This window comes from Loxodonta africana, chromosome 24 (genome assembly GCF_030014295.1).
Source record: "Loxodonta africana isolate mLoxAfr1 chromosome 24, mLoxAfr1.hap2, whole genome shotgun sequence".
NCBI classification, from domain to species: Eukaryota; Metazoa; Chordata; class Mammalia; order Proboscidea; family Elephantidae; genus Loxodonta; species Loxodonta africana.
In genome coordinates this window covers 34,396,256-34,423,866 of record NC_087365.1, presented here as the reverse complement: position 1 = coordinate 34,423,866, position 27,611 = coordinate 34,396,256, and the positions used below count along the sequence as shown (strand labels likewise).

The window sequence follows — 27,611 nt, the reverse complement described above, 5'->3', positions numbered from 1 at the left end:
TTAGCAACCCTAGCTCTTAAACAGTATGCCACCAGGGTTTCCATTATTATTAAAACGTTAATTAATAACAGTAACAATAACAGCCACTGTCTTTAAGACACGTTGATCTCCCCTTCGGAGACTATATTTCCCAGGATCCTCTTTGCCTGCGTTCTGCAATCCAGTGCATTTTGGGGCTTGTAGTGCGGAAGTGAGTGACTAGTTGCTTAGTGCGCAGACGCAGTGGTGAGGGTCTCCGGAAGAACCTACACTGACTCCCAGAATGAGCGGGTGGCGGTGGGTGCTGCTGCTCCGGCGGCGGCGCTGATAGGACACGAGCTCTATGCCTTTCCGTCTGCTCATCCCGGTCGGTCTCCTATGCGCGCTGCTGCCCCTGCACCATGGTGCGCCGGGCCCTGATGGCACCGCGCCGGACCCTGCCCACTACAGGTGAAAGGAATTAGCACCCCGCCCCTCTATAATTGGTGGAGGGAGTGGGAAGCGCAGACCTGGTCCCTTCCTTTTCCTTGCATCCCAGGACCGGTTTTCCGACTTGCTCGGGCCCTGCCCCTGCGCTCCTGGCAGAAATCAGGTGGTAATCGGCAATTTTGCTTTATTTTTTGTTCCTTTCCCCCACCTGGTTTCTTGTTCTGGTCTCCTGTCTTATTTCTCCTCCCTCGCACCAGGGAACGAGTCAAGTCCATGTTCTACCACGCCTACGACAGCTACCTGGAGAACGCCTTTCCCTACGATGAATTGCGGCCTCTCACCTGCGACGGGCACGACACCTGGGGCAGGTAGTGCGAGTGGAGGGGCAAGGGGACGTCCGGGGTCTGACAGTCCAGTCCTAGGCAGGCGGGGTCGACTAGAGCTGGTGGCTTTATGATCTCCTCACTGGTTCCTGAAATCTCCCAGTCAGGGCAAGGCCGTGCTCCCCCCAGTTCAGGCCAGTACCACCAGGATCCACCCATCCTTCTGGAAAGTTTCCCACAATGAAAAAAGCCTGGTGTTAACTTGGCCGGCTATACCCCTGAGCTCCAGCCCCAGCAGTAACAGGTACCAGCTGTGGGCACTTGGGCACATCTCTGAAGTCATAGAATACGATGGAAGGGCTACAAGATGTAAGAGAATGCAAGTCTTCATTGCATAGGTGGGCAGACTGAGGCCCAAGACAGAATGTAACTCTCCCAAACCCCAAAACCTAAGGGCCTTTGTAGTTGGTGTTTCCTGTAACTGAAACACACTTCCCCCTCATATCACTGACTGCCTCTTATCATTTGGATCCTAGCTTAAAACGTCCTCTCCTAAGCATCACCTCCCCAACAACTTACCCCCTGCAGGTTACTCTCACAAGTCACCTGTTTTATTTTCTTTCCAACACTTCTAACTCTGATATTATCCTTCTCACTTAACTCTACTGGTTTGTCTTTCTCACTTCCACTAGAATAAAGATCTATGAGAGCTGGAATTCTCACTCTTGTTCCTTGCTGAGTGAGCGAAGAATCGTTCCATTAGATGAAGCAGACATTGACTGAACACTGCACTAAGCATCTTACTTTTGTTATCATACTTTATTCTCTTAACACCCGTAGGAGTTAAATGTCATTGTCCCTGTTTTTCAAATTAGTATACTGAGGACTAGAGAATTAAACTCTAGAAAATTTGTGCTTATTTTTGTTTTCTAGTTCAAAAGAAGACAAATGACAGATGCAAACAGTACAAAATTATGTACAATAAAATAAATGTCTCCCATACTCTAGAACTGCAACCACTGTTAACTTTCTGGTTTATCCTTCCAGAAGTATTCTCTGCTTATACCGTCCTATTGGAGTGTATATATGTATCTTTTTAAAATTAACTTTTTAAAGGTATAATTTACATATAATTAAAATACACTCATTTTAGGTGCATGGTAACCACCATCACAGTCAAGATAAAGAATATTTCTATCACCGTAAGAAGTTTTCTTATGTCCCTTTGTAGTTAATCCCTTCCCTACCACTGGCCCTCACAACTGCTAATCTGCTTTCTATTTGTCTCTTTCTGAAAATGCAGATGGAAACATATTCTACTATCTATTCCGTGCCTTGGTGGCTTTTTTTTTTCCCCCATTTAACAGTGTAATTTGAATATGTTTCCATCAGCGCATAGAACCCTTGATAGCAATCTTTTTGACAACGTCATAGTTTTGCACCGTTTGAATGTACCACAGTTTAGTTAATCACAGTTCAACTGGTGGACATTTGGGTTATTTCTAGCCTTTTGCTGTTCTAGACGATATTGTTAGGAGTATCTTCAAACATACAGCTCTGTGCACTGTGGGATAAATTCCTAGATGTGGAATTCCTGAAAAGCCTGTGCTCTTAGCTATAATCTTACACTGCCTCCTCATGGCAGAGAGGAATGCCAGCGACTGTAGGCATTTAATTACCCTTGCGATACATCAACCCACTCTACAGGTGCATTAAGTGGGTCAGAGGTTCTTGGCAGTTTTCGTTGTGACTTCCCTGTTGTGACTGTAAGTGGGATGGGTGTCACTGTGCCTTCCTTACTAGTTTCTGAGAGATCTGTTCTGGGGCAGCCTAATATTTGCTGTTTGATTTTCTTAATAAGCAGCTGAGATTTCTGTCCTTTTACAGCTTTTCTCTGACGCTGATTGATGCTCTGGATACCTTGCTGGTAAGTGTCTTGTTTATTCTGTTTCCTCTCAACCAGTATATATCCAACATCTTTCTCTCTTTTGGCAGCTTGACTGTGGGGAAAAATAAATTCTTTTCTCAGGCTTTTTATTTTCATCTCATGATTCTGAACCATCAGGCTCTGGCTACCCAGCTAGCTAGGGGAAAATGATGAATTCCAACTTCTTCAGGGTCATTCATTCAGCAAACATTTGTAGAGGCCCTGTTATATACATAGGACTGATGTTGTTAGTTGTCATCAAGTTGATCCTGACTCATGATGACCCCATAATGTACAGCATAGAACTCCTCCATAGGGTTTTCAAGGCTGTGACCTTTCAGAAGTAGATCACCAGGCCTGTCTTCTGAGGTGACTCTAGGTGGGTTCAAACCAACTGTTGTGTTCGTGGAACTGTGATAGCCCTGTATAAGTCTGTGGGAGAGTACAGACTTTGATACTTCCCTTGTTTTCAAGGATCTTACATTCTAGTAGACATGTTCAGTAATGATAAAATAGTAACTGCTTAACATGTTATGGATAAGGCTTGTTCTAAGCACTTTACATGTATTGTCTTGTTTAATCCTGCCAACTACCTGAACTCCTCTTTACAGTGAGAAATATGATGCTTAGAAAGGTGAAATGACTTGCCAGGGTCATGCAGCTAATAGGTTGCAGAGCTAGAACTGAACTCAATTCTGTATGACTTCAAGCCTTAACCATCATCTTAAAAAGGCCAGAAGAGGAGATTAGCATGTTTCCCTTATTTACCTACTTCTGGTTCTCTGTCTCCTTTTGTAATTTTTATGTATTAATATATTTATATGATTGTAATCACTATATAGATATAATTTGGCTTTTTTTTTTTTTTTGGCTTAATGTTAATTTTTTTACTTGTCCATTCTCAAATATTTATCAAGGGCCAACTGTGTACTAGGCACACTGCTGAGCTCCTCATTTATAATGGTGAGGTTAAACAAACATGGTCCCTGCCCTCCTGGAGTTTATGATTTTTAGTGAGGGAAACAATCAAAGAATAAATCTAAATAATGTGCAATTACAAATTAAGTTGAGTGTTCTGTAGGAAGGGACCATGGTTCTGTGAGTGGTTGTAACAAAGGAATCTGACCTAGACTGAAGAGGTCAGGGAGGGCTTCCTTGAGGTGGTGAAATGTTACTTGAGTTGGGATCTCAGCTCAAGAAATATTATCTAGGGGAGAAGGGAGGAACAAATGTTCCAGACAGACAGAGGGAACAGCCTGTGCAAAGGCCTTGTGGCAGGAGAGAACATGGCAAGTTCAATGAACTGAAGGAAGGTCAGTGTGACTGATGTGGAGAAGGAGGTAAAGAGAAGCTAGAGGGGTAGATGGGGATGAGATGATACAAGCCCTTGTTCACCTCATTAAGGATTTTGATCTTTAACTTGAGAACAGTAGAAAACCTCTAAAATTTCTTAAGTAGAAGGCAGAGAATGATGAGATTTCTGTTTTGAAAGGCTGTAATGTAGAGAAAGACTTGTGTAATCATTTATAAACATCTGTTGAGTGATTACTTCATGGGCTGTGCTTGGCACTCTGGAGAGATAAGCAAGGGTCCTGTCCCTGCAAAAATTCCCTTAATATAGAAAGAAATAGATTCCCTAGAGTTGTATAGATTAAGTTGTCAGGATCTTTCAAAGAAAGGGATGGTTAATTTCAGTTGAAGAACCGAAGGCTTTCTAGAGAAGATGACGTTTAGACAATTGAAGATAGTTTGGAACTGGAAATGGAAAGACACAGGAGAGAGGGATTTCTGGCAGAGGGAACAGCATATCTGAAGACAGAAAATTGAGGAGTAGTGGGGACAGTTTTACTAAAGTAGATGAAGATAGGGTAGATGAAGATAAAACAGTGGGAGATATGGCTGGAAAGGTAGGTTGCGTCCAAATCATAGAAGGCCTTGAATGCTGGATAGTCAGGATTTTTCTGATTACAAGTGACAGAGACTCAATCAAATTGATTTAGACAAGAAGGAAATTTATTGTGTCACATAACTCAATGGTCCACATAGAAGCTTAGCCTCAGACCCAGCTGGATTCAGACATACAAATGATGTCATCAGGAATCTCTCCATCTCTTACGTCTGCCTTGTTTGCTGGCCATGTTCTCAAGCTCTCCTTAAATTGGCAGAGTAGCCAACAGTAGCTCCAGACTTAAATCCCACTCATTTAGTAACTGCGTGTAAAGAAATACCTTTTTTTCCATTAATTCCAGGCAGAGTTCCAGGATTAAGACTCATTGATCTAGCTTGGGTCATGTACTGATCCATGAACCAATCATTCAGCCAAGGGATTTAGTACTTAGGCTGGTCCAGATCAAGTGCCCACTCATAACAACTGGAGGGATCGGTCCAGCCTCACCCAAACCACAAGAGTGACTGTGGAAGAGGGTTGATATCCCAAAGGAAAATTGGGATACTGTTACGAGAGGAAAGGTGCTACGGTTGCATTTGGCTGCAAGTAACAACATGCCTGACTAACGTATGACTTAAACAAAACCAAAACCAAACCAAACCTGTTGCCATCAAGTCATTTCTGACTCATAGCGACCCTGTGGGACAGAGTAGAACTGCCCCAGAAGGTTTCCAAGGAGTGACTGGTGAATTTGAACTGCTGACCTTTTATTTAGCAACCAAGTTCTTAACCATCGTGCCACCAGGGTTCGAAGTAACAGAATGGAGATAATTGATGGCATTGAGTCAGCTGCTCAACCATATCATCAGAGCCCCAAGCTCTTTCCATCTTTCCATTCTACCATCCTGAGTGTCTTGGCTTTCATTCTCATGCTTGGTACCTCACGCTCACAAGATGGCTGCGACAGCTCTAGAAATTGAGTCTGTTTTCGAGGCAGAAAGAAGGAGGAAGGGTAAAGGCCATGCCAGCTATGTTTGTTCCTTTTTATTAGAAAAACAAGTTTTCCCAGAAGTGTCCCCAGTAGACTTCTCAAGGGTCAAAATGGGGTAACACAATCACCTCTAGCTTCAGAGAAACCTGAGAAAGCAAGCACCTGGATTTCTAGCCGGTATGGTGGGTGGCTGCAAGAGTAAAGAAGGTTGGAAATTAGTGTTGGGCCAACCAATCTGTAATGTTTCCCACAAGAATCAATGTGATAACAGAAGGTTAAAAATAACAGATGTCCACTGCAAAGGCCAAACCAGCATATGATTATATGGACTAATGTCTTTATATTGTATCCATTTAAATGGGTACATAATGGCTTTTGAATTGGTACCCAAGAAATTATATAACCAGTCTCTTGATGTTGGGTCTCTGGGTGATTTCTGCCTTTCAGTGTTTCCATTCCTTGTTACCAGCCCTAGGACAAGAAATGGAGATCTTAATTGAATGTGAGGGACACATCAGCATAGGATGCCAAACTCTGGGCCCCCAAGCCTGAGAGAACCTCATTGTCAGGTCTCTCTTTCCTTCCAGATTTTGGGGAATGTCTCAGAATTCCAAAGAGTGGTTGAAGTGCTCCAGGACAATGTGGACTTCGATATTGATGTGAATGCTTCCGTGTTTGAAACTAACATCCGAGGTGAGGGCTGTCTTCTAGGGCCTTTGGAAGAAAAGAGGATATGAAGTTTCCTCTGTGTAAACTGGGAGGTGGTAACTAGGGTCTTAAGGGCTAGCCCTACCAGGGTACTTGGCCAAAGCCAGTGGCTGACAGAGCTCTTCTTCCCTCATGGGAGGTGGGGTGTGATGGGGTACGGTGGGGAGGTCTCAGGATCCACCAAATGGCAACTGTTTTTTAAAAATACTGTATAATAAAATAGATAATAAAACGAAGGTAATAACTACTGTTTCCCCACCCACCTAAGTCCTGAGAGACAAAGTCAAATGAGCGTGAGATTTGGAGTCAAATAGACCTGGTCCTAGCCCCTACTGGATGGGTGATTGTGGGCAAGTCACTTTACCTTTCTGAACCCAAATCTCTTCATCTAAAGAGGGGGGCAGTGATACCTACCTCATAAGGATTTTAAGATTAAATGAAATAACACATGGGGTTATTGGTATTGTGTACCAGCTTAATGCCTGGTACACAGTAGAGACTAAAGAAAAATGATGGCCATTGTTCTAATGCCCCATCAACAAAACACTTTCTAAACTTAAAAAAAACTAACTTAGCACTGTATAAATGTGTGGGGTTAAGGGTCTCCTCTTTCCCTAGGTGGTTCTAGCCTCATCCCAGTGAAGTTGTTGTTAGGTGCCATCAAGCTGGTTTCCGACTCATAGTGACACTATGTGCAACAGAACAAAATACTGCCTGGTCCTGCGCCATCCTTATAGTCATTTTTATGCTTGAACCCATTGTTGCAGCCAGTGTGTCAATGCATCTCGTTGAGAGTCTTCCTCTTTTTTGCTGACCCTCTACTCTATCAAGCATGACGTCCTTCTCCAGGAACTTGTCCCTCCTGATAACATGTCCATAGTATGTGAGACAGAGTCTCGCCATCATTGCTTATAATGAGCATTCTGACTGTATGTTCCCAGTGAGCCATCCCCAACAGAGCGTTCAGGTTCAGTTTGCACAATGAAAGGATTCATCCTTGGTATGGTGACACTTGCTTTTGGTATTGTCTTTAGTGGTAGGCGGCCTCCTATCTGCTCACCTGCTGTCAAAGAAGGCTGGGGTGGAAGTGGAGGCTGGATGGCCCTGCTCTGGACCCCTCCTGAGGATGGCCGAGGAGGCAGCCCGAAAACTCCTCCCAGGTAAGAGCTACAAAGAAATGGGGGAGAGATGAAGTCCAATAGGTCCCTCTTTTCTTGGTAGAGATGAGAGTGGCAGTGTTGAATTATTTCCTGGTGTTTCTCACCCAAATATTTGGTATTTCTACTCCTAGGCCCACCATGGAAATCAAGAAAGTCCTGGGCATTTTGAGGGCTTGCTGGGGCCCTGGCCCAGGATGGAAGAGCTGACCTTAGCACTTTTTGCAAGGCGGGGTTGGGGGGGCCATACCTGAAGGCCAGCCTGGTGGATAGAAGGCCCTTACCCTATTTCAAGTGAGCCCTTTTGCCCCCTTCCAGCCCTCTAGTGCCACACACCCCAGGGAAAGCCTTGAACTGAGCACTGGGAGTCCTGGTTCTAGACTCAGCTCTGCCAACCAACATTTAGACCAAGTCACTCTTTCTCGCCACTGTTGAGTTTTCTTATCCATCAGATGGGACTCACCCTTCCTGCCTCTCTGCCTCGTCTGGTTGCTGGCAGGCTAAAATGAGATCAGAGAAGATGCTTGGAAAACCGCAAGCACTATTGAAATGAGAGGGTTTGTTTTGCGGCTAAGCTGTGTCCAGGGCTACAGGCCAAGCCTCAGCGTGTTTGTCTAGTGGGCTAGTACACTGGGCTCAGCAGTGTAAACTGGACAGTGTGTTCCCTTCAGGGTGTGGTAGAGGCTCTGAGGGCTGTTCACACCCAAACACGTCACGATATACTTTGCATCAGTATCTCGGCCATCTCACTTGTCCCTTTCCATCCTGCTCTTGCCTCTCGTCTTTGGGGAAGAACCGAGGAGAGTGAGAGTGAGCAAGCTGGGTCCAGGTCTTACTTATGGCCCATGGCCTGTGTGTCTCCTTGCAAACATCATGTCCTGTGTGATTCATTTCTAGAGGCATGGTTGCTCCCTTCTTTTCTGGTTGTTGTTGTCACTAAAAAAAAATTGTATTGAGAAATAGAAGGCTGTAAATCTTTACAGAAGCAGACTGTCACATCTTTCTTTCACGTAGTGGCTGATGGGTTCAAACCACTGGCCTTTTGGTTAGCAGCCAAGTGCTTCAACCACTGCACCACCAGGGCTTCTTCACTGAGAAATATACATACTGAAAAGTGTGTGGTATATAATTATAAAGCAATCTCCAGTGTTTCTATCATTTGGGTGAAGAAATGTTTGTCACTCCCCTCATTTTAACACTGCCTGACTTTTCCAAGACGTTCCTTTGAGCCCTTCTTGGGTGTGACTCACATTCCCCTTGCTTGCTCCTCGCCCCAACAAGACAGCAAATTTCTCTTCTGCAGCAGCCAGAGTTGCTGGACCTCGCAGTTCTTGGACATTTTGACAGCCTTGTTTGGTGACGCACAGGCTGCTCTGGGATAATTTGACCTTTTGGGTGGGAGAGGAAATCTCTGCTTCTGGCTGGTTGTTGAGTTCCTTGCCTTGAAGTGGAAGATACTGGGGTGGGGTGGGCAGAACATTGGGCTGGGGGAGGCAGACGTTTCTATCCCAGCTGGGTCTGGCTGTCTCTGAATCACTCTGTACAGCCATGACTTCCCCTACCTGTAAACTGAGGGTTGGACTACATCAACGGCTTATATCTTTTTTTTTTTTTTTTAAGCCTCTGAACTATTTATTTAAAGCAGGAATCTCAAACTGGCTCCTATGGGGCTGTCTAGGGCTTGCAGATATGTTTTATTTGGTCAAAATAGCCTTTAAAAAATATATATTAATGATTTCTAATGGGTGTGCTCTCATCAGTGTGCCCCAGCCCCACCCCTCCCTGTGGCTTACACTTTCCCTGCTTCACACCAAATTACCTGCCTGGCCACTGAAGGCATAGTATAAAATAAATAAAAGTGCTGCTTTAGGTAAGTAGGGATACATGGAGTGTGATGACCTAGAGCACGGCCTGCTCCATGCCCCCTTGTCATAAGCAAGAACCCAGGGGTCATGCAAAACAACGTCTGACAGCATCTATCTTAGCTATCTAGTGCCGGTATAACAGAAATCCTACAAGTGGATGGCTTTAACAAACAAATTTATTTTCTCACAGTTTAGGAGGCTAGAAGTCTGAATTCAGAGCTCTGGCTCGAGAAGGCTTTCTCTCTCTGTTAGCTCTGGAGGAAGGTCCTTGTCTCTTCAGCTTCTGGTTCCTTGGAGATCACCATGTGTCTTGGCATCTATCTTATCCTATCTCTCCTCTTCTATATCTCAAAAGATACTGACTTAAGATGCACCCTATACTAATCCTGTCTCATTAACATAACGAAGACAACCCATTACCAAATGGGATTATAACCATAGGCATAGAGGTTAGGATTTACAACACATATTTTGGGGGGACATAATTCAATCCATAACGTTCCACCCTTTGGCCCCCCAAAAATCATGTTGTTGCCACATGCAAAACATATTCACCCCATCATATCATCCCAAAAGTCTTAAATCAACTCCAAGGCCAAAATCTTATTTTGTGAATAAATATATGGGTGAAACTTTAGGTGAATTCCATCCTGGGGCAAAATTCCTTTCCATCTATGAACCTGTGAAATCTAGAATATAAGTTATCTGTTTCCCAAGTAGGATGGTAGAATAGGCCCAAGGCAGACATTTTCAGTATAAATGGGAGAAATTCGAGGGAAAGAAGGGATAACGGGCACCAAGCAACTCCAAAACCCAGCAGAACAAATTACATTAACTCTCAGGGCTTGAAAATAATCCTCTGCTCTCTGAGACCATCTGGGCAATGGCCCCACCCTCCAGACTCTGGGTGTTGGCCACACCTCTGGGTTCTAGGTGGGGACCCCTCAGGCCTGGGCTTCAGCTCTGCCTTGCAGGTCCTCTGGGATGGCAACTCTGCTCCCTGGGCTTTCAGCAGCCCCATTCTCCTAATCCATCTGAGTGGCAATCTTACCCCCTCAGCCCTGGCAGGCCCTGTTCTTCTGTACCTTGGACATGACAGCCCTGCCCCCTCAGCTTCAGGCAGTAGCCCCATCCCCACTGGCACACCTTAATGGCAACCCCACTCCTGGTACCAAATTCTGTCTTACCTATCCAGGTCCAGAAATACCACAAGTGGGTGACTTAAACAGAAAATTATTTTCTCATGATTTAGGAGGCTAGCAGTCCAAATTCAGGGTGCCAGCTCAAGGGAAGGCTTTTTGTCTCTCTCAGCTCTGGAGGAAAGTCCTTATCTCTCCTGAGCTTCTGCTCCTGGGTAGTCTTCATGTGGCTTGACATCTCTCCCATTCTCTACTTTCTAACTTGCTCGTTTAATCTCTTACATGTCATAGGAGATTAATTTAAGACACACCCTATGCTAATCTTGTCTTATTAATATAACAAAGACAACTCATTCCCAAAGGGGATTATAACCACAGGTATAGAGGTTAGGATTCACAACACATATTTTTGGGTGACACAATTCAACCCATGACGGCAGCTGAGTTAGATGGGTGCTAAAAGCCCTCCAAGGTCCCTGGGTGGTGAAAACAGTTTGCACTTGACTAGTAACCTAAAGATTGGTGGTTCACACCAATCCAGTGGTTCTCTGGAAGAAAGGCCTGGCATTCTGCTTCCATAATGATTACAGCCATTGAAAACCTTATGGAGCAGTTCTACTCTGTAATACATGGGGTCACCATGAATCAGAATCAACTCAAGGGCAACAGGTTTGGGTTTTTTTTTTTTTTTAAAGGCCCTCCAGTTGTGATATTTATACTACTCTGGCTCAGACTAGACCTTCTTTCCCCATTGTGGTCTCACTGTCTAGAAGGTCACCCAGGAAATGAAGAAGGAAGTGCTGCCTGAGGCCTCAGCCTTTGGGCTTGTATCGAAACTACCCCTGCCAGCTGGTTCCTAAGTTTGCAACTGTTCAGCCTTTCAGACCCCTACTGGCATGCCGTATGGGACGGTGAACCTGCTTCACGGCGTGAACCCGGGAGAGACCCCAGTCACCTGTACAGCAGGGATCGGGACCTTCATTGTAGAATTTGCCACCCTGAGCAGCCTCACTGGCGACCCTGTGTTTGAAGACGTAGCCAGAGTGGCCTTGATGCGCCTCTGGGAGAGCCGGTCAGATATTGGGCTGGTAAGTCAGCAGCCACCCTTCCTGTTTGAGTCAAGTCAGCCACATTGCCCCTTGCTTACGAGGCCCAGGGCTCTGAGCAACAAGTTGCTATCCAGCCAAGAGAAACTTAGGGTGACCTCAGGAGTGTCTCAGGCCACTGGAAAGACCAAGCAGCCCTCAATGAAAGTTTTGGCACAGAGGGGAAGGGAGCATGAGACTATATCCTCTAGCAGGGAGAAGAGGCCTATGTTAAGCTTTGACTCTAAGCTTTTCTGATTTCTAGGGAATGGGTTGTATGCTTTATGCCCCTGACTTACTCGGAGACCTTCAATAGTCATCCTGTCTAGCCCTCATTTTTTAGTGTCTATTTGTGTTTGCAAAACTGTTTTCTTAGAGAGTCTGAGAGAAGTTGAATGGCAATACCAGCTGAAAAAAACGGTTCCTGGCCAATTAAGTTTGGGAAATGCTAGATACAGTGTCCTTTTTATGGAGAGTCACAATGAACATGAGCAGATTAAAGATGATGAAATCCTGTGGTAAAGAAATTTATTTAACGTGGTTTAACTCAGCATTTCCCAAACTTATATGACCGTAGAGCTTCCCTTTCTCCTCATAGTATCTATTAATCTATGGAAATTTAACACACTTTGGACCAAATGATCTCAAAGGTTGGTTTTGGCTCCTTCTGGGAAAGGGGACTTTTCTTGCTGAGGGTCTTTCCTGGGGGAACCCAAACTAACACAGAACAGATAGCTATTTCTTTGGTTGAGCACCAGATGAAGTTATCCGCTTTCATGAGCTGATACCCAGTTTCTCTTGGAAACAACCACTCTCTCAGTTTGTTGGGTGTCCTTCCTGAGTTAATTTATGGATATATATAAAATGTGTTTATCTTTAGACACTGGAATCACATGTAGAGTGGTGAGAAGTTTTAGAAGTCTAAGACAGATTTTGGGAACAGCACATTCTTATCTCTTATCTCATGCACTCACTCCAGGCAGTGTGTAAACACTCCGAATTCTTTTTCAGTTTTTGCCCAATGTATACAATTAAATCGGCATAAATCCTAGGCAGCTTACCTCCAGCCTTGTCCTCCTTTATCCTGCAAGTCGTTGCAAGAAACACTGGGGTGCCAGCTGGCATCTCACTAAGCAGCTGGGGGAATGGGGAGGGCCTTCTTTGGCTTTGGGCCCTCCAATGGGACCACCTTTTCTCTCCCAGGTTGGCAACCACATTGATGTGCTCACTGGCAAGTGGGTGGCCCAGGATGCGGGCATTGGAGCTGGTGTGGATTCCTACTTTGAGTACCTGGTGAAAGGAGCCATCCTACTTCAGGATAAGAATCTCATGGCAATGTTCCTAGGTAAGAAGGACAGGGCAAGGGCTTTTCCATGATTTTTCCTGCTGATATGTGTGATTTGTTTGTTTATAAGCTTTCAATTGCTCTCAAGTGCCTACGGAGTACGTTCTGAATACCCAAGTTTGCATTCAGTGGTCTTACACTGCCCACTTGATGCCCACTACTCCTCTTCTTGCCTTCCTGCAATACCCAGCTGAACTATGCTCTATTCTGTGAACATGGCCCTGGATTTCTTATCCCCTAGCCATTGCACATGGTGTTTCCTTGCTTAGAATACCTTTTTCCCTGTCTCCGGGTGTCCAAATTCTAGTCACCCTTCAACGCCCAGCTTGAATGTTACCTTGTCTGGGAAGTAGCTTGATCCTTCCTCAGTTTAGGGCCTTCAGCATCTGCCTTACAGCCAGCTGTTTTCAACAATCACAGCTCTACCATTTGAGTACAGAATCCAGTTCTTTTTCATCTTTACAGTTCCCACAATGCTTCGTATGAGATAAAAACAGTAGATTAATGTTTGCCAAATAAGTATATTTTATCCTCCAGACCCTTAGACACTGATAGTAATAATATATTGAGAAATTACTGGGCACATAATGATAATTACTATTGTAGCTAACATTCATTTATTCAGCAAATGTTTATTGCATACCTTTGTGTGCCAAGCACTGTGCCAAATGCTGAACATGGATTATTTCCTTTAATTCTTATAACACTACTTGAAATTATCTTGTTTATTTATGTATGTGCATATTTGGTACTTGGTTCATTCAGATAATATTTATCGAGAAGGAAGGAAGGGACAGGAAAACTGTACAAATGGAAACAGGGAACCTGGGGTGGAGAATGAGTTTTGACTCACCGTGGTTGGCAACCAATGTCACAAAACAATTTGTGTATTAACTATTTAATGAGAAACAATTTGATAAGTAACTGTCACCTAAATCATGATAATAAAAAAAAGATGATATTTACTGAGCATATACCATGTGCTAGGTACTGTCCTAGTGCTGGGGATCCAGCAATGAACAAAGTCCCAGCCTTCAGTGATTTATAACCTAGAGAGGAGGTGCAAGTTCAGGTTCCCCCTAGACTGTAAGTTCCATGAGAGCTGGACTTTGTTTTGTTTACCACTGCCTAGGTGCGCAGTGGATGTTTGTTGAGCAAGTGAAATCAATGAATGAGTGAACAACCTCGCGAGACAGGTGACCTTACTTTCCCCCATTTTACAGATAATAAGACTGAGGCTTCAGAGGGAAAACTTGTACAAGGTCACAGCTAGCCAATAGTAAAGCTAGACCTGGAATTTGAGCCTAGAAGTTTGATTCCAGAGTCCATGCCCTTTCCTCTGCCTCACTGCATCCTGTTCTGCTTTGAGTCAGACCATAATACGGTCTTACAAAAGTATAAGCCAATGCTTCTGTTGACAAGGCCTGCCTTTTGTCTCCCTAATCACTGGCGTGTCCACTATCCCATCTCCTCCACTGCAGAGTATAACAAAGCCATTCGGAATTACACCCGCTTCGATGACTGGTACCTGTGGGTGCAGATGTACAAGGGGACTGTATCCATGCCAGTCTTCCAGTCCTTGGAGGCCTACTGGCCTGGTCTTCAGGTAGGAACCCTCAGAAAGGGTGGTCATTTTTCCATGGAATTGACAAAGCAAGTCTTTCTGATGTATAAGCCAAATAAGGTACTTTAGTTGTTAGAATACTCTATTTTGGAGGGGTGGGTTACAGACAGAAGAGAGACTTGGAGTGAATTAGATTTAAGATTCGGCCAGACTGTTTTCTGAGGGAAGCTTTAGGGTGACAGGAACTGAGTTTCCAGTTCACTATAAAATATTATGCCACTTAAAATGAAGTAGACGGTATCTTTTCAGGCTGGGCAGTAACAGTCGTGACAACAGCTATCTCTCCACTAGGCATTCCTGTCAAATCTCCTTGTTCTTGACAGTGGGCCTGAGAAGGCGCAGGAGCGAAGCTCGTGCTACTCTGCGTGCCATCTTATTTTTTTCCGTTCTACAGCCAAATAGAGGTGCTGCTGGAAGGGACCTTAGAAGCTGCCTGATCACTCCCTAACCGGTTACTATGGAGTTAAGTTCGACTCATAGCAACCTTATACTACCCACTACCCACTGCCGTCGAGTCGATTCCGACTCATAGCAACCCTATAGAACAGAGTAGAACTGCCCCATAGAGTTTCCAGGGAGTGCCTGGCGGATTCAAACTGCCAACCTCTTGGTTAGCAGCCGTAGCACTTAACCACTATGCCACCAGGATTTCCAGCAACCTGATAGGACAGAGTAAATCTGCTCTACAGATTTTCCAAGGCTGTCAGTCTTTACCGAAGCAGACTGCCACATCTTTCTCCCATGGAGCAGCTGGTGGGTTTCAACCACTGACCTTTTGGTTAGCAGCTGAGTGCTTAACCACTATACTACCAGGGCTCCTATATCCACACCCTAGGTGTACCAAGATATTTTATATACCAATGTATTTTTATAAACTAGGCTTTTTTTTTTTTTTTAAGAAAAGGTAATAACATGTATGTGATGGTAAATTTAAAGTGCTCAAAAGGGAATACAGTAAAAAGTAAGTCTTGAGCCTCCACCCTGAGACCCCTCTTCAGTGGCAGCCTCTGTTATCAGTGCCCCATATGTCCTTCCACAGATCTATATTATGTGTTTACAGCCCCCTTTTTGTTTACATACATAGGAACATAACAAACTTAATCTTTCTCAGCTTCTGTTTTCACTGTATCTTGGAGATCATTCTTTATCAGTACATGTAGATCAGTTTTACTTTTTTTAATGGCTCCGTAGGGACCAGTCCCTGGAGAAGGACATCATGCTTGGTAAAGTAGAGGGTCAGGGAAAAACAGGAAGACCCTCAGTAAGATATATTGACATAGTGGCTGCAACAATGGGCTCAGACATAGCAACGATTGTAAGGATGGCACAGGACCAGGCAGTGTCCTGTTCTGTTGTGCATAGGGCTGCTATGAGTTGGAACTGACCTGACAGCACCTAACAGCAACAACAACAACAACATATATCCCATTGAATAGATATAATGTAATTTGTTTTAAGGAGCCCTGGTGGTGCAGTGGTTAAAGCGCTTGGCTGCTAACTGAAAGGCTGGCGGTTCAAACTCACCAGCTGCTTCGTGTGAGAAGGATGTGGCAGTCTGCTTCCATAAAGATTTACAGTCTTGAAACCCTACGGAGTGGTTCTATTCTGTTCTGTAGGGTTGCTATCAGTCAGAATCAACTCAACTGCAATGGGTTTGGTTTTGTTTTTTAAATTATATTTCTAATCTCCCATTAATGTACTTATAACTTGTTGTGTGCCATCGAGTCAATTCCGATTCATGGCAACCCAATAGGACACAGTATAACTGCCCCATAGGGTTTCCTACACCAAAATCTTTATGGGAGCAGATCGCTAGGTCTTTTCTCCCACAGTGGTTAGCAGCCGAGGGCTTAATCATTGTGCCACCAGGGCTCTGTTACTTTTAGTTAACTCTCTTATTTTACAGATGGGAAACAGGCTTAAAGAGAATTTGTTGATAGCATTAAATATTGGTCCAATTCTTCCAAAATCTTTAAGTTTTATGTGGCGCACCTTGCACATTTACGATCGTATAAGTTTGAATATTTTCATACCGCCCCTTTTTCTCCTTGAAGTCTATTTCCATTCTACTCCCCCAAGAGAAATTTTATTCCTATTAATATGTTTTGTGCTTGAAAGTACTTTTTTGATGCCTCTATAGCAAAATTTGTATGCAAATATAAATTTAAAATGTTTAAAAATTTTCTGTAACCATAAGACTCTGAGAATTAAGTGTAATTTCTTCTGTGTTTAGTTATGATTACATGTATTAGTATGTAAATGATTGAGATGACATAAATATCTTCCAGTTTTGATAAATCATTACAAAATCTATAAGCAGTTTTATTAGAAATGCTTTTCTTAGTGAGACTTTGGGACTTTTTCTTTTCAATAAGTTTATGTATTTGTTTGTGGCCATTATTTATTGTTAATATGAGACATGATTAAGCATCAATTTTTTTCCTGCTTTCCATTTTTATAGATATAAGCACTGAGGAGCCTTATTCACATAAAGAGATGGAAATAGAAGGAGTTTGATTGTTACTATATCATTTCAGTCCTTTGAAACCATTCAGAGTTAGTAGAATGAGCCCTATAAAATTGTCAGTATTCACCTATTTTTGACCCACAAAAATGAGTATATCAAATGGTGCAACCTTTATCTGGTAAAAAAAGAAAATCACAAAATGGTCTGTCATCAAAAATTATTTTTAATGATCTCTTTGCTGACATGACCAGTTCCACCTTCAATGTTTTTAAAGCAGAGAATTGGAAACCATCTGATTTGCTAAAGGATTTGTGACCTAGTGGTTAGAGCCATTCGTTTTTCTCAGCATTTATACTAATAATATTTTCAATTTAGCCTAGTTTAGTGCTCAGGAAGTTTTTATACCCCAGGACGGTGTTCCATAGTAAGGTCAGAGGCAGGTATACCTTGTTTTTGTAAAACAGCAGAAAGGCAGTTGAGAAAGGGATAGAGAGGATGTAGAGCCTGCGTTTGGGTTATAAGCATGTTTTTTGGCAGATCTGTTTTCGGAAAGTTGAGGGTCTGGAAATGCATTTCCTTAAAACTTTTTGTGACTACATTCCTCTTGGAAAACTTTCTTGTACAACCCAGCCATAGAACTAATCACACCCTTCAACCTTGCGTGTTTCCATTCCATTTCTATGCATGTTTTCCCAAGAATATAGTTCAAGAGGGAAAGATTTTGATAATTAGAAAATCTAAAAGCAGTTTTATTAGAATGTTAGAACACCCTGTATGAGATAATCACAGCAGCAAAGCTGTTGACAGAGAAAAACTGGAAATGATCCAAATGCCCCATAATGGAAGAATGAATAAATGATTGCATTTTAACTGTAATGGATTATTATATACTTTTAAGAAAAAAAATTAACAAATATGTATACTCTTTTGCTACATGAAGTGGTGAACCAAGGATCAAGAAAAAATGAAGGAATGAAAATTACTGTTGGACTACAGTGAAGAATTAGGAATGATAATTAAAATTTTTTAAATTTGGATTATGTAGATTTAGCGATAATAAAAAAAACACCCATTAAAGCATTACAGTATGTACACACTGATTACAACTCGGTAAAAAATTGTCCTTGTATGTTAAAGAATATAAGAAGACAAAGATGTACGTGGCTGATACTATAACTTAAGAAGATATCTATCCTTTTATTCTTGTATATTTTAGACAGTGTTCATATAACTAAATGGGACAAATATTGGAACATTAGATATCAAACTCTTAAATCTGGGTAGTGCAGTTAAAGATGACTTTTTTATGCCCTATTCTCCAAATTTCCTAAAATAAAAAAAAAAGGGAGAGCTTGATAATGAAAGAGTTCCATCTCAGTTTGTGTAGGATTTGTGTGCTCTACTTGGTTTGAGAAGGATATTCCTCTGTCGAATTATAACAACACCGAAAGCTAACATTTAGTCCCTGGCAGTCTGTCTGGTGATAAGTTAAATCTAAAGAATAAAGTACATGTCAAGCACTTTACAATCGTTACAACAACATACCATGAGGTAAATGTTTTTTCATAGATGAGGAAAGGCGGCTTCCAAACCCGACCAAGCCCATTGCTGTCGAGTTGGTTCTGACTCATAGTGATTCTATAGGACAGAGTAGAGCTGCCCCATAGGGTTTCCAAGACTGTAAATATTTATGGAAGCTGACTGCCACATCTTTCTCATGTGGACTGGTGGATTCGAACCGCTAACCTTTCAGTTAGCAGCTGAGTGCTTAACCACTGCACCAGCAAAGCTTCTCGTAAAGGAAGCTTTAAAGATGTTAAATTTGTTCATTTACTCAACAAATATTTGAACACCTATTGCATTCCAGGCCCTACCCTCATGAAGTTTATAGTCCAGAAAAGGAGACCCAAAGAAAAAAAATTAAACATATGAAATAATAAGTTGCAACAAAGGAAACAAGAAGTTGAGATAGAGCATATCGGGACTTATATTAGACAGAGTGTTCAAGGAAGGCCTCTCAGAAGAGGTGATATTTACACTGATACTTGAAAGGTGAATAACTGGGCATGGGAGGACGATGTTCCAGGCAGAGGAAACGTCATGTGTGATGACGCCAAGGCAGGAAAGAGTGGGTGTATATCAGGAACAAAGAAAAGCAGCATGGCCACAGTTCAGGAAAGAGAAAGATCAGTTGATGGAAGGCCAAACTTGACCAGATTTTCCAGGGCCTTGAGGTCCATGGCAAGGTTTCTTGATTTTTTTTTCTGAGCCCATGGGAAGCCATTGAAGGGCCTGGTGTATGTAATAAGATGGTTACTTATCTGGCTGCCTCGGGGAGATTAGATTGGAGAAGGACAAGCGGGAAAGTGGCGGGACCAGCAAGAAGGCTTTTGAGGTCATCCTGGTGTGAGATACTGGTGACCAGTGGTGGCCCTGGAGATAAAGAGAGTAAAATCTTGATGTTTCAGAGATGGAATTGTCAGGCATTACTGGTAGAATGGATGTGGGAGTTGGAGAGAAGGGAGAAGTCAAGGATGACCACCAGGTTTCTGGCTCAGTGTTAGTACCATTCACTAAGAAGGGAGAAAGGCAAGAGTAGAGAGTCAGCTTTGTGGGAAAGTGAGGGAACCAAGACTTTTGCTTTGGAAACGTCAAGTTTTCTCTCTCCAAGAGATACCAGTGGAGATGTCAAGAAGGTCAGCTGTTTCACTGAGAGCTTAATGTTAATATTAATAGCTACTTGGCAGTAGCTAGTAAGATTACTAATGCATATATCCTCTGACCAGCAATCCAAATTCTGGAGATTTCTCTTAGAAATATACTTTGCATATGTTTGAAATGACATATGTACAGGGTTATTTATTGCAACATTGATTGTAATAGCAGATAGCAGAAGATTGGAACCAAGCCAAATAGCTATTAAATTATAGTCCAAGCAGCGGAGTACTAGGAAACTATATAAATAGAAAGAGCGTTTAATAGGCTATTTTTAGTGTGGGGAAAATAATATATACTCATATTTGCTTATGTTTGCATAAAGAAACTCTGGAATGTTAAACTAATAAAAACGGTTATGTATTAGGAGTATGAGGTAGGAATCAAACTAAGCACAGCCCACCTGTATCCTATTTTTAGAATTATGAACCAGATGATTGAATTACCTAATCAAAAACTGTTAGTAGCTCACATTGACTGAATACCTACTATTGGCCAGGCACTTTGTATGCAGTCTGTTCCTTACAACATTGTTGGAAATAGGTATTATACTTTACATCTTACAGGTGAGGAAACTGAGACTCAGAGTAGTTAAGGGTCTCTTTCAGGGCGCACAGTGAGTAAACAGCCCACTCAGTGTTTGATTACAGGCCTTTTTGGCTCCAAAGCCTTTGCTTTCTCTTTTTCCTGAGATTGTATGTGGGTTTTATATGTGGGTTTTTATGCCTGGTGGGTCCCTGCCAGACAACCACTTCTCCCTACAGAGCCTCATTGGGGACATAGACAATGCCATGAGGACCTTCCTCAACTACTATACTGTATGGAAGCAGTTTGGGGGGCTCCCAGAATTCTACAACATTCCTCAGGGATACACAGTGGAGAAGCGAGAGGGCTACCCTCTTCGGCCAGGTGAGCAACATCTCAATGTTTTGTCACTCACCTGCAGACTCTGGTTCTCCAAAGCCCGAACTCTCACATCTCTACAGGGCTCCATGCTTCACAAGTGCTTGCAAGCCCATTTTTTTTTTTTTTCCCATCTGAAGTTTCCGTTGGCTCTAGTGGTTTTCTTGCTAAGGAATATTTATTCTTATGTATTCAGATAAGGAAACTGAGGCATAGTGGGTTGAAAGGGCTTGCCAGAGACTGTTAAGTGTAGTAACTAGGATTGGAACCCAGGTTTTCTAACTAAACCATGTGTGCTTTCAAACTCGGAGAAGTGAGTGGGAAGAAGAGCCAAGTTGACATTTTTTTGCACTCTTGCCGTTGAGATTTCAGAAGTGTAAGCAAGCTTCATAAGCAGAGCCTTCAGAGGGTCAGAATAATTGTGCGTCTATAGTATGGAATGTTCAAACTTTGGAACAGTCCTGAGGAATCATCTGGTCTTATGTACCTCTCCATTATGCAGCTCAGAAATCAAGACTCAGAGAGGAAGGAGACTACACACTAAATACCGTCTTAAATTCCTTTCCAGCTCTGATGCCCTCTGATTCACCTTAGGAAGGTTAAAAATTGTAAGGAGAGAAAGGGGATGAGGGGCAGAGGAAGGAAGCTTAATCAGCACAGTCACCCCCCACACCAAAATAGGTTGTGTTACCATTGTCTTAGACTCTTAACACCTTCCCCCCTGAAATGCCTTTTAGCTGTGAAATAGGCCTTCCTAGTGGCTTCCTCTGACCCCATTCCTTTCCTCTTTTAACCCAAGTGATGAGTGTAGGAGTCCTGGAGGGGGAAGAGAAGAGGGAGTAAGACTTTTTACTCCTTAGAGGCTGTGGCTTTTGGAGTTCCTCGTGCACTGGTTCTCATAGTGTATTTTTTAAAGAGAAAACTCAGAGAACATCACATCCAGTGTTATGTGATTACATTGGAACTAAATGTAAGACTTAGACTTGTGCAATCTCGGGATTAGAGAGAACCTGAGATGTCTTCTAATTGAAATCCCCCTATCTTGTCTCTGTGAAGTGTTTATCCAGTGTTTGCTCACTTACCACCACTGACAAGGAACTTACTACTTACAGAGGCAACCTGTTCCATTTGCAGGACAGGCTGACAGGAAAGCATCAATGGAAAGTAAGGCACCACCGCCAGGAATCCAGGAATGCCTTTGTTCAGTCACCTTTCCTACCCGAAAACAATAGTGCATGGGAAATAAGGTACTACTCTATGATTAGATTGTCCAGTGCCTTACTCCAGTGCATGTCTGTGATCAGCAGGGTTGGAGCACAAGGAGCCTGAAGGTTTCTGAGGGCCTTTACCTCCTCCTAAGGCCAAATCTAAGCCTTGGGCTGTCATCATCTTTTAGAGAGTTGGCCAGATGTACAGGAAATTGAAGCATATTTAGGCCCACTGTGAGGAAGAGAAAACAAGATGGTTGGCCCTGAGTGCACTGACTGAACCAGCTGCTAGACGCAGAAGGGGAGGCTTCCCATGAGAGCCCTTTCTTTTCCGCCTTTGAACACACAGTGTCCCCACTTACGAGTAAACAGATACTAATCTGTATCTTAGAATATTAGCAATTAGATTAGCAATAATCTAGGGGCTCATGGGGCTAGGGGGAGGGGAAGTAGGAGAGAATTGAGGAATCAGGCAGAGACCTTTTCCCTCAAAGTAATAAATCGAGTTTGCAGTAATAAATCAGAAGGGAGAAAAGTGCTGACCAAGGCCCAGGACGAAGCAGGAAAAGAGAAGATCCGGAGGAGACGTTGATATAGGGAGGGCTGAGGGCTTCTTTCCTCTCTGAAAAAGGATAGGTAAAGAGGTAGGAAACTGTATTGAACGGTAACTCCCACCCACTAGGGCCACCCTAGAAGTCCACTCTTTCTTTTCCGTAACAGCTCTTCAGATATTTGAAGGCAGCAAACACATTTTCCCGAGTTTTCTTTTCTCCAGAGTAAATATTCTCATCTGGACCAACTTTTTTTGGCTAATATTCATCTTAAGATGGGGCCCATATCCAGACATCATATTTCAGTTGTGAGAATAGGGCAAGGCTCACTTTGTTCTGGGCACTGTGAATTGATGACTGCATCTGTTAAATTAAGGGTTGGCTCTCGAATATTTTAACCTTCATCTTTTTGCCCATCCCATCTCAGAAAGGACTTTACCTTTACCCAGTCTCATGACCCTTATAAGTTTTAGAATTAAGTTAGGCTGTGAGTAATGGAAAAAATATATAATAGTCACTTAATTAAGATAAAAATTAATTTTTCTCTCATGTGTTGGGCTTATATGGCTCTTCATGGTGTCAGGGATCTTCAGTCTTGTTTGCGAGGACATCTTTGGCTTTTGGGTCCTCAAGGGTCCAGGTTGGCCACTCATGGTTTGTCTCTCACCTCCTCTGTCCCAGAATCTCACTGCCCTCCTCTTCCTCAGGATGCGAGTCTATGGTCAACCTTACCACTGGTCTCCATTAAGTTTCAGCTTTGGTTTTATTGACTCTGAAAACTCAGCATTACATGAGTTGTCCCATGTCCCTCCTAGTTGGGGACCTGTGGACAAGTTATTGGGGGGAGGAGTTGTTCGCTGCCCTAGAGTGGGCCCTGAGCCATCCTTGCTCAGCCACTGGATGAGGATCTGCTTTGGACTTTGCAGAACTCATTGAGAGTGCCATGTACCTCTACCGTGCCACGGGGGATCCCACCCTCTTAGAACTTGGAAGAGATGCTGTGGAATCCATTGAAAAAATCAGCAAGGTGGAGTGTGGATTCGCAACAGTAAGTGTTTCCAGGGGCCCAAGAACTGGGCAGTGTCTCTGCCTGCTGCTAAAGAGGCCTCTTTAAGGGTAGTACCATTGGGAGTCCTGGAATACCAACCAGCCCTGGAAGGGACCTTAGAGAAGTCATAACACCCTTATTTTATAGATGAGGAAACTGCAGAACCAAGAAGGTAAGGGCCTTGCTAAAGATCACATATCTAGAAGAGGTAGAGTTGGGATTAGTTCCCAGAGATCTCCACTTCATGCCCTTGGCATTCCTCTTCTTTCAGAAATCCTTCACCTATCTGAATAGGCTACTTGGCAAAGGTGAGTTTTGTATAAGGGCCTACAAAATGGGCTCTAAGAGGGGAAACCCAGAGTCCCATAGCACTATATTTAAACCCGGGAACTCCTAATAGAACAGTCCAACTAATTTAACAGATATTTATTAAATGTCTTTTCTGTGCCAGGCACTGTGGTAGGCCTGAGGGTTATAGCAGTGACAAAAGACCAAGTCCTTGCTCTCACGAAGCTTCCATTTTAGTAGAAAAAACAGACAATGAGCATATATGTGGGAGACAGAAAAAAGACCATTGTGGCTGGAGTGGAGTGAACAAGGAGCAAAGTAGGAGGAGATTAGGTCCAAGAGGTGGACAGAGGTCAGATCATGTAGGGCTTTGAATAAAGAGTTTGGATTTTGTTTTACTTGAAATCAGAAGCCTTGGTAGGGCTTGAAGCTGAGGAGTGACATGATCTGATTTATATTTTAGGAAGAGTACTCCAGATGCTCTGTGGAGAATGGATTGAAAGGGTCAAGGGTGGGAGCCATCTCACATCCTTGTAGGGCCCAAGCCGGCAGATATAAATAATCACTCCAGATGTGTAAAAAATCGGAAGTATAAGAAAATAGTCTAAAAGAAAATTCACCAAAAAGCCTACAGAGGTTGTGTTAGGATATGAGAGTGAAAAACATTTTTTTTCCCAAGATTTTGTAATGTGATTATATTCTATAAGTAAAGTATGAGTGCACATTCTAAAAGTAAGGACATATATGTATAGGAGGAAGATAAAGCAGTACTATGTTTTGGTTTCTAATATGTTGGATTCTTTGAAAAGCCAAGCATGTAAGCCCACTGGGGACTCTTAGGAATGCTAGATTTTTTTCCATGAAAATCAAGCCCTTTGGAGGTCTTCCAAGGTGAATAGTGGAAGAGAATACTAATTCTTGGTACATCAAGTCCATATATGAGTCACATTTTTTGGGACAAAATAAACGTCCACTGAGAATTGGTTTTGTTTTAAGGAAATGTACTGCTAATTCTGAGAAGCTAAAGAATATGTTTGTAGCAAGTCATCTTACTCATCTATGCCTGTAAACTCAGTATGAACTTTTCTTTATAAGACTGCTTACCTGTTTATAATAGCAAAAATGTGGTAACAACCTTAATACCCATCAAGGGAAATTAGCTAAGTAGTCCACAGAATATTATATTGTCATTAAAAAGGATGAGTAGATCTATGTTTCTAGTCCCAGAAGAGTAGGATGAGGGGGATAGGAGGTTGGCAGTGTTACACAGGAAGGGCAGGGCAACACTGGAGCTGAAAGAACAAGTGCAAAAAGCCTGAGGTGAGAGTATGCCGATCTCAAAGAACTAGAGGCCAGTGTGGCTGGAGCTGCACAAAGAAGAGGGTGGGAAGAGGTGAGGTCAGGGACCAGAGCACATGGGGCAATCTAGCACTCATAATGGGTCGTGTGACCCTTTCCACTGCATTGTGATGCCATTCTGACTTGCTTCCCTCTCCCATGTGGCAGATCAAAGATTTGCGAGACCACAAGCTTGACAACCGCATGGAGTCTTTCTTTCTGGCCGAGACTGTGAAATACCTCTACCTTCTCTTTGACCCAACTAACTTCATCCACAACAACGGCTCCAGCTTCGATGCTGTGATCACCCCCTATGGGGAGTGCATCCTGGGGGCTGGGGGGTACATCTTCAACACAGAAGCACACCCCATTGACCCTGCTGCCCTGCACTGTTGCCGGAGGCTGAAGGAAGAGCAGTGGGAGGTAGAAGACTTGATGAGGGAATTCTACTCTCTCAAACGGAACAGATCGGGATTTCAGAAAAAGACTGTGAGTTCGGGGCCATGGGAACCCTCAGCAGGGCCAGGAACATTCTCCTCTCCTGAAAACCAGGAGAGAGCAAGGGAGAAGAAGTCTGTAAAGCAGAAAATCCCACTTCTCAGCTGCCCTAGTCAGCCCTTTACCTCTAAGTTGGCATTACTGGGACAGGTTTTCCTAGACTCTACATAACTACTGGATGATTTTTTTTTTTTTTTAACTAAACTATAACAATAAACAAATCTGCTTTTGTCTATTGTGTCTTTCTGTTTTACATATTGAGCTATCTCATGAGATTTCATTCAAAGAAAGGGTCCGTGACTAAACTGATTATGAATCCTAGTTTATTTTTCTCATGCACTTGGAGAAACAGCTAAACCCAAAGTCACCTGGCCCCAAAGACCTCCATGGATTGATAGTTGAATCTCCTTTCCTTTCAAGATCCCATTATCTGTCATCTTTGGGGGAAGGGGAGTATGTTGTCATAAATGTATTTCTTTGTTTGTTCCTGCCCTAGCCTGTGCTTCTGCTCTTTAGTCTGTCTGTCCCTCTGTCCTTCAATACCATAAAGATTTATTAAGTTCCTTTGTTTGCCAGCCACAACCCTGACCTACAGTGAAAAAGGCGCAGTTTTTATTCTTGTGGATGTTAAATTCTAGCAGAGATAAATAGACCAGTAAATATATAAAATAATATTGTGATAAGTGCCATGAAGAAAATAGGCTCCTATGCTAGAAAAGGTAATCTACCTTAGGGTGGTCAGAGAAGGTCTCTCTGAAGAAGTGGGTTTTAAAACTTTTAATTGTAGAAAATTCAAATTACAACAGGGTAATAATTCTCCATGTATTCATCACCCAATTTCAGCAAATCCAGCTTCAAAGACGGTTGACTCATGGTTCACCTTATTTCACTTATATCTGCACTGGATTATTCTAAAGAAAATCCCAAACGTCACGTCATATCATCTAAGTATTTCAGAATACATCACCAAAACATGCCTATGAAACTCAACAACTATTCCTTAATATCTTCAAATATCCAAATAATGTTCAAACTATTGTTTTATATCCATTGCTGTCAAGTCGATTCTTCTGGTTCAGTGACCCTATAGGACAGAGTAGAACTGCCCCATAAGGTTCCCAAGGCTGTAAATCTCTATGGAAGCAGACTGCCACATCTAACCACCAGCCTTTTGGTTAGCAGCCAAGCCTTTAACCACTGGGCCACCAGGGCTCCTATTGTTTTATAAATTTGTATTTTAGTTTGTTTGAATCAGGATCCAAACAGTTCATATACTTGCAATTAGATGATGCATCTCTTTAGTCTGTCTCTGTCTCTCTCATTTTCATTGCAGTTTGTTGAAGAAACTAGGCTGTTTGTCCTATAGAGTTTCCCATATTATGTATTTTGCTAATTGCATCCCCGTTGTGGTGTTTAAAGGAGCCCTGATAGCGTAGTGGTTAGGCACTCTCCAGGAGAAAAGACCTGGCATTCTGCCTTCATAAATGTTGCTGTGTGCCATCCAGTCGATTCCTGCCCTACAGGACAGAGTAGAACTGCCCCATAAGATTTCCAAGGCTGTAATCTTTAAGGAAGCAGATTGCCATATCTTTCTCCTTTGGAGTGGCTGGTAGGTTTGAACTGCTGACCTTGCATCTAGCTGCACCACCAGGGCTCATTATTTGAATAGGGATTATAAAATAGTGATATTCTAATTTGGCTAGAATACCTCTCTAAAGAAAGACATCCCCGTATCAAATATTTGGTTGATGGTATAGTTCATACAGGAAAACCAGGATAAATACTTAATTCTTTTCCATTATTTACCAGTTTACAAAATAATGAATAGGTTCCCTAGCATCCTCCAAACGTAAAAATGAGGCGTATATATATATATATATAAAATTTGTTGTTGTTAAGAATATACATAGCCAAACATACACCAATTCAACAGTTTCTTCATATACCATTTACCAACATTGATTACGTTCTTCGAGTTGTGTAGCTAACTGTTCTGACCTTCCTTGTCTGAGTTGTTCCTTACCCATTGACATAAATTCACTGCCCCCTTAAGGTTCCTATCTAATCTTTCAAGTTGCTGTTGTTAATTTGATCCCATATAGATAGTTCTTAAAAGAGCGTCATACTCAAAGCAG

The 27,611-nt window shown here is 42.7% G+C and overlaps 1 protein-coding gene across 2 annotated transcripts; it reads left to right on the top strand.

Annotated features, from left to right (window-relative positions):
* The first annotated feature begins 212 nt into the window (after positions 1–212).
* EDEM2 (ER degradation enhancing alpha-mannosidase like protein 2) lies at positions 213–25,709 on the top strand. 2 transcript variants are annotated; one of them, XM_003411673.4, is made up of 11 exons: positions 216–429; positions 666–776; positions 2,619–2,658; positions 6,125–6,230; positions 7,280–7,405; positions 11,283–11,494; positions 12,695–12,836; positions 14,318–14,442; positions 20,407–20,551; positions 23,231–23,352; positions 25,147–25,709. In XM_003411673.4, exons 1-11 carry the CDS (start codon positions 323–325, stop codon positions 25,645–25,647), a joined length of 1,737 nt encoding a protein of 578 aa, XP_003411721.1. In that variant the 5' UTR covers positions 216–322; the 3' UTR covers positions 25,648–25,709. The 2 variants fall into 2 exon arrangements, with proteins under 2 accessions (XP_064132084.1, XP_003411721.1); XM_064276014.1 differs by lacking the exons at positions 20,407–20,551; positions 23,231–23,352 and having other exon boundaries at positions 213–429.
* The last annotated feature ends 1,902 nt before the right edge of the window (positions 25,710–27,611 follow it).

Bases quoted from the DNA above. Each gene is read 5' to 3' on its own strand.
- EDEM2 (XM_003411673.4), top strand. From the start codon at position 323: ATGCCTTTCCGTCTGCTCATCCCGGTCGGTCTCCTATGCGCGCTGCTG. The intron at 12,837-14,317 runs GTAAGAAGGACA...CCTCCACTGCAG, and splicing joins TCTCATGGCAATGTTCCTAG to AGTATAACAAAGCCATTCGG. The intron at 23,353-25,146 runs GTAAGTGTTTCC...CCCATGTGGCAG, and splicing joins TGGAGTGTGGATTCGCAACA to ATCAAAGATTTGCGAGACCA.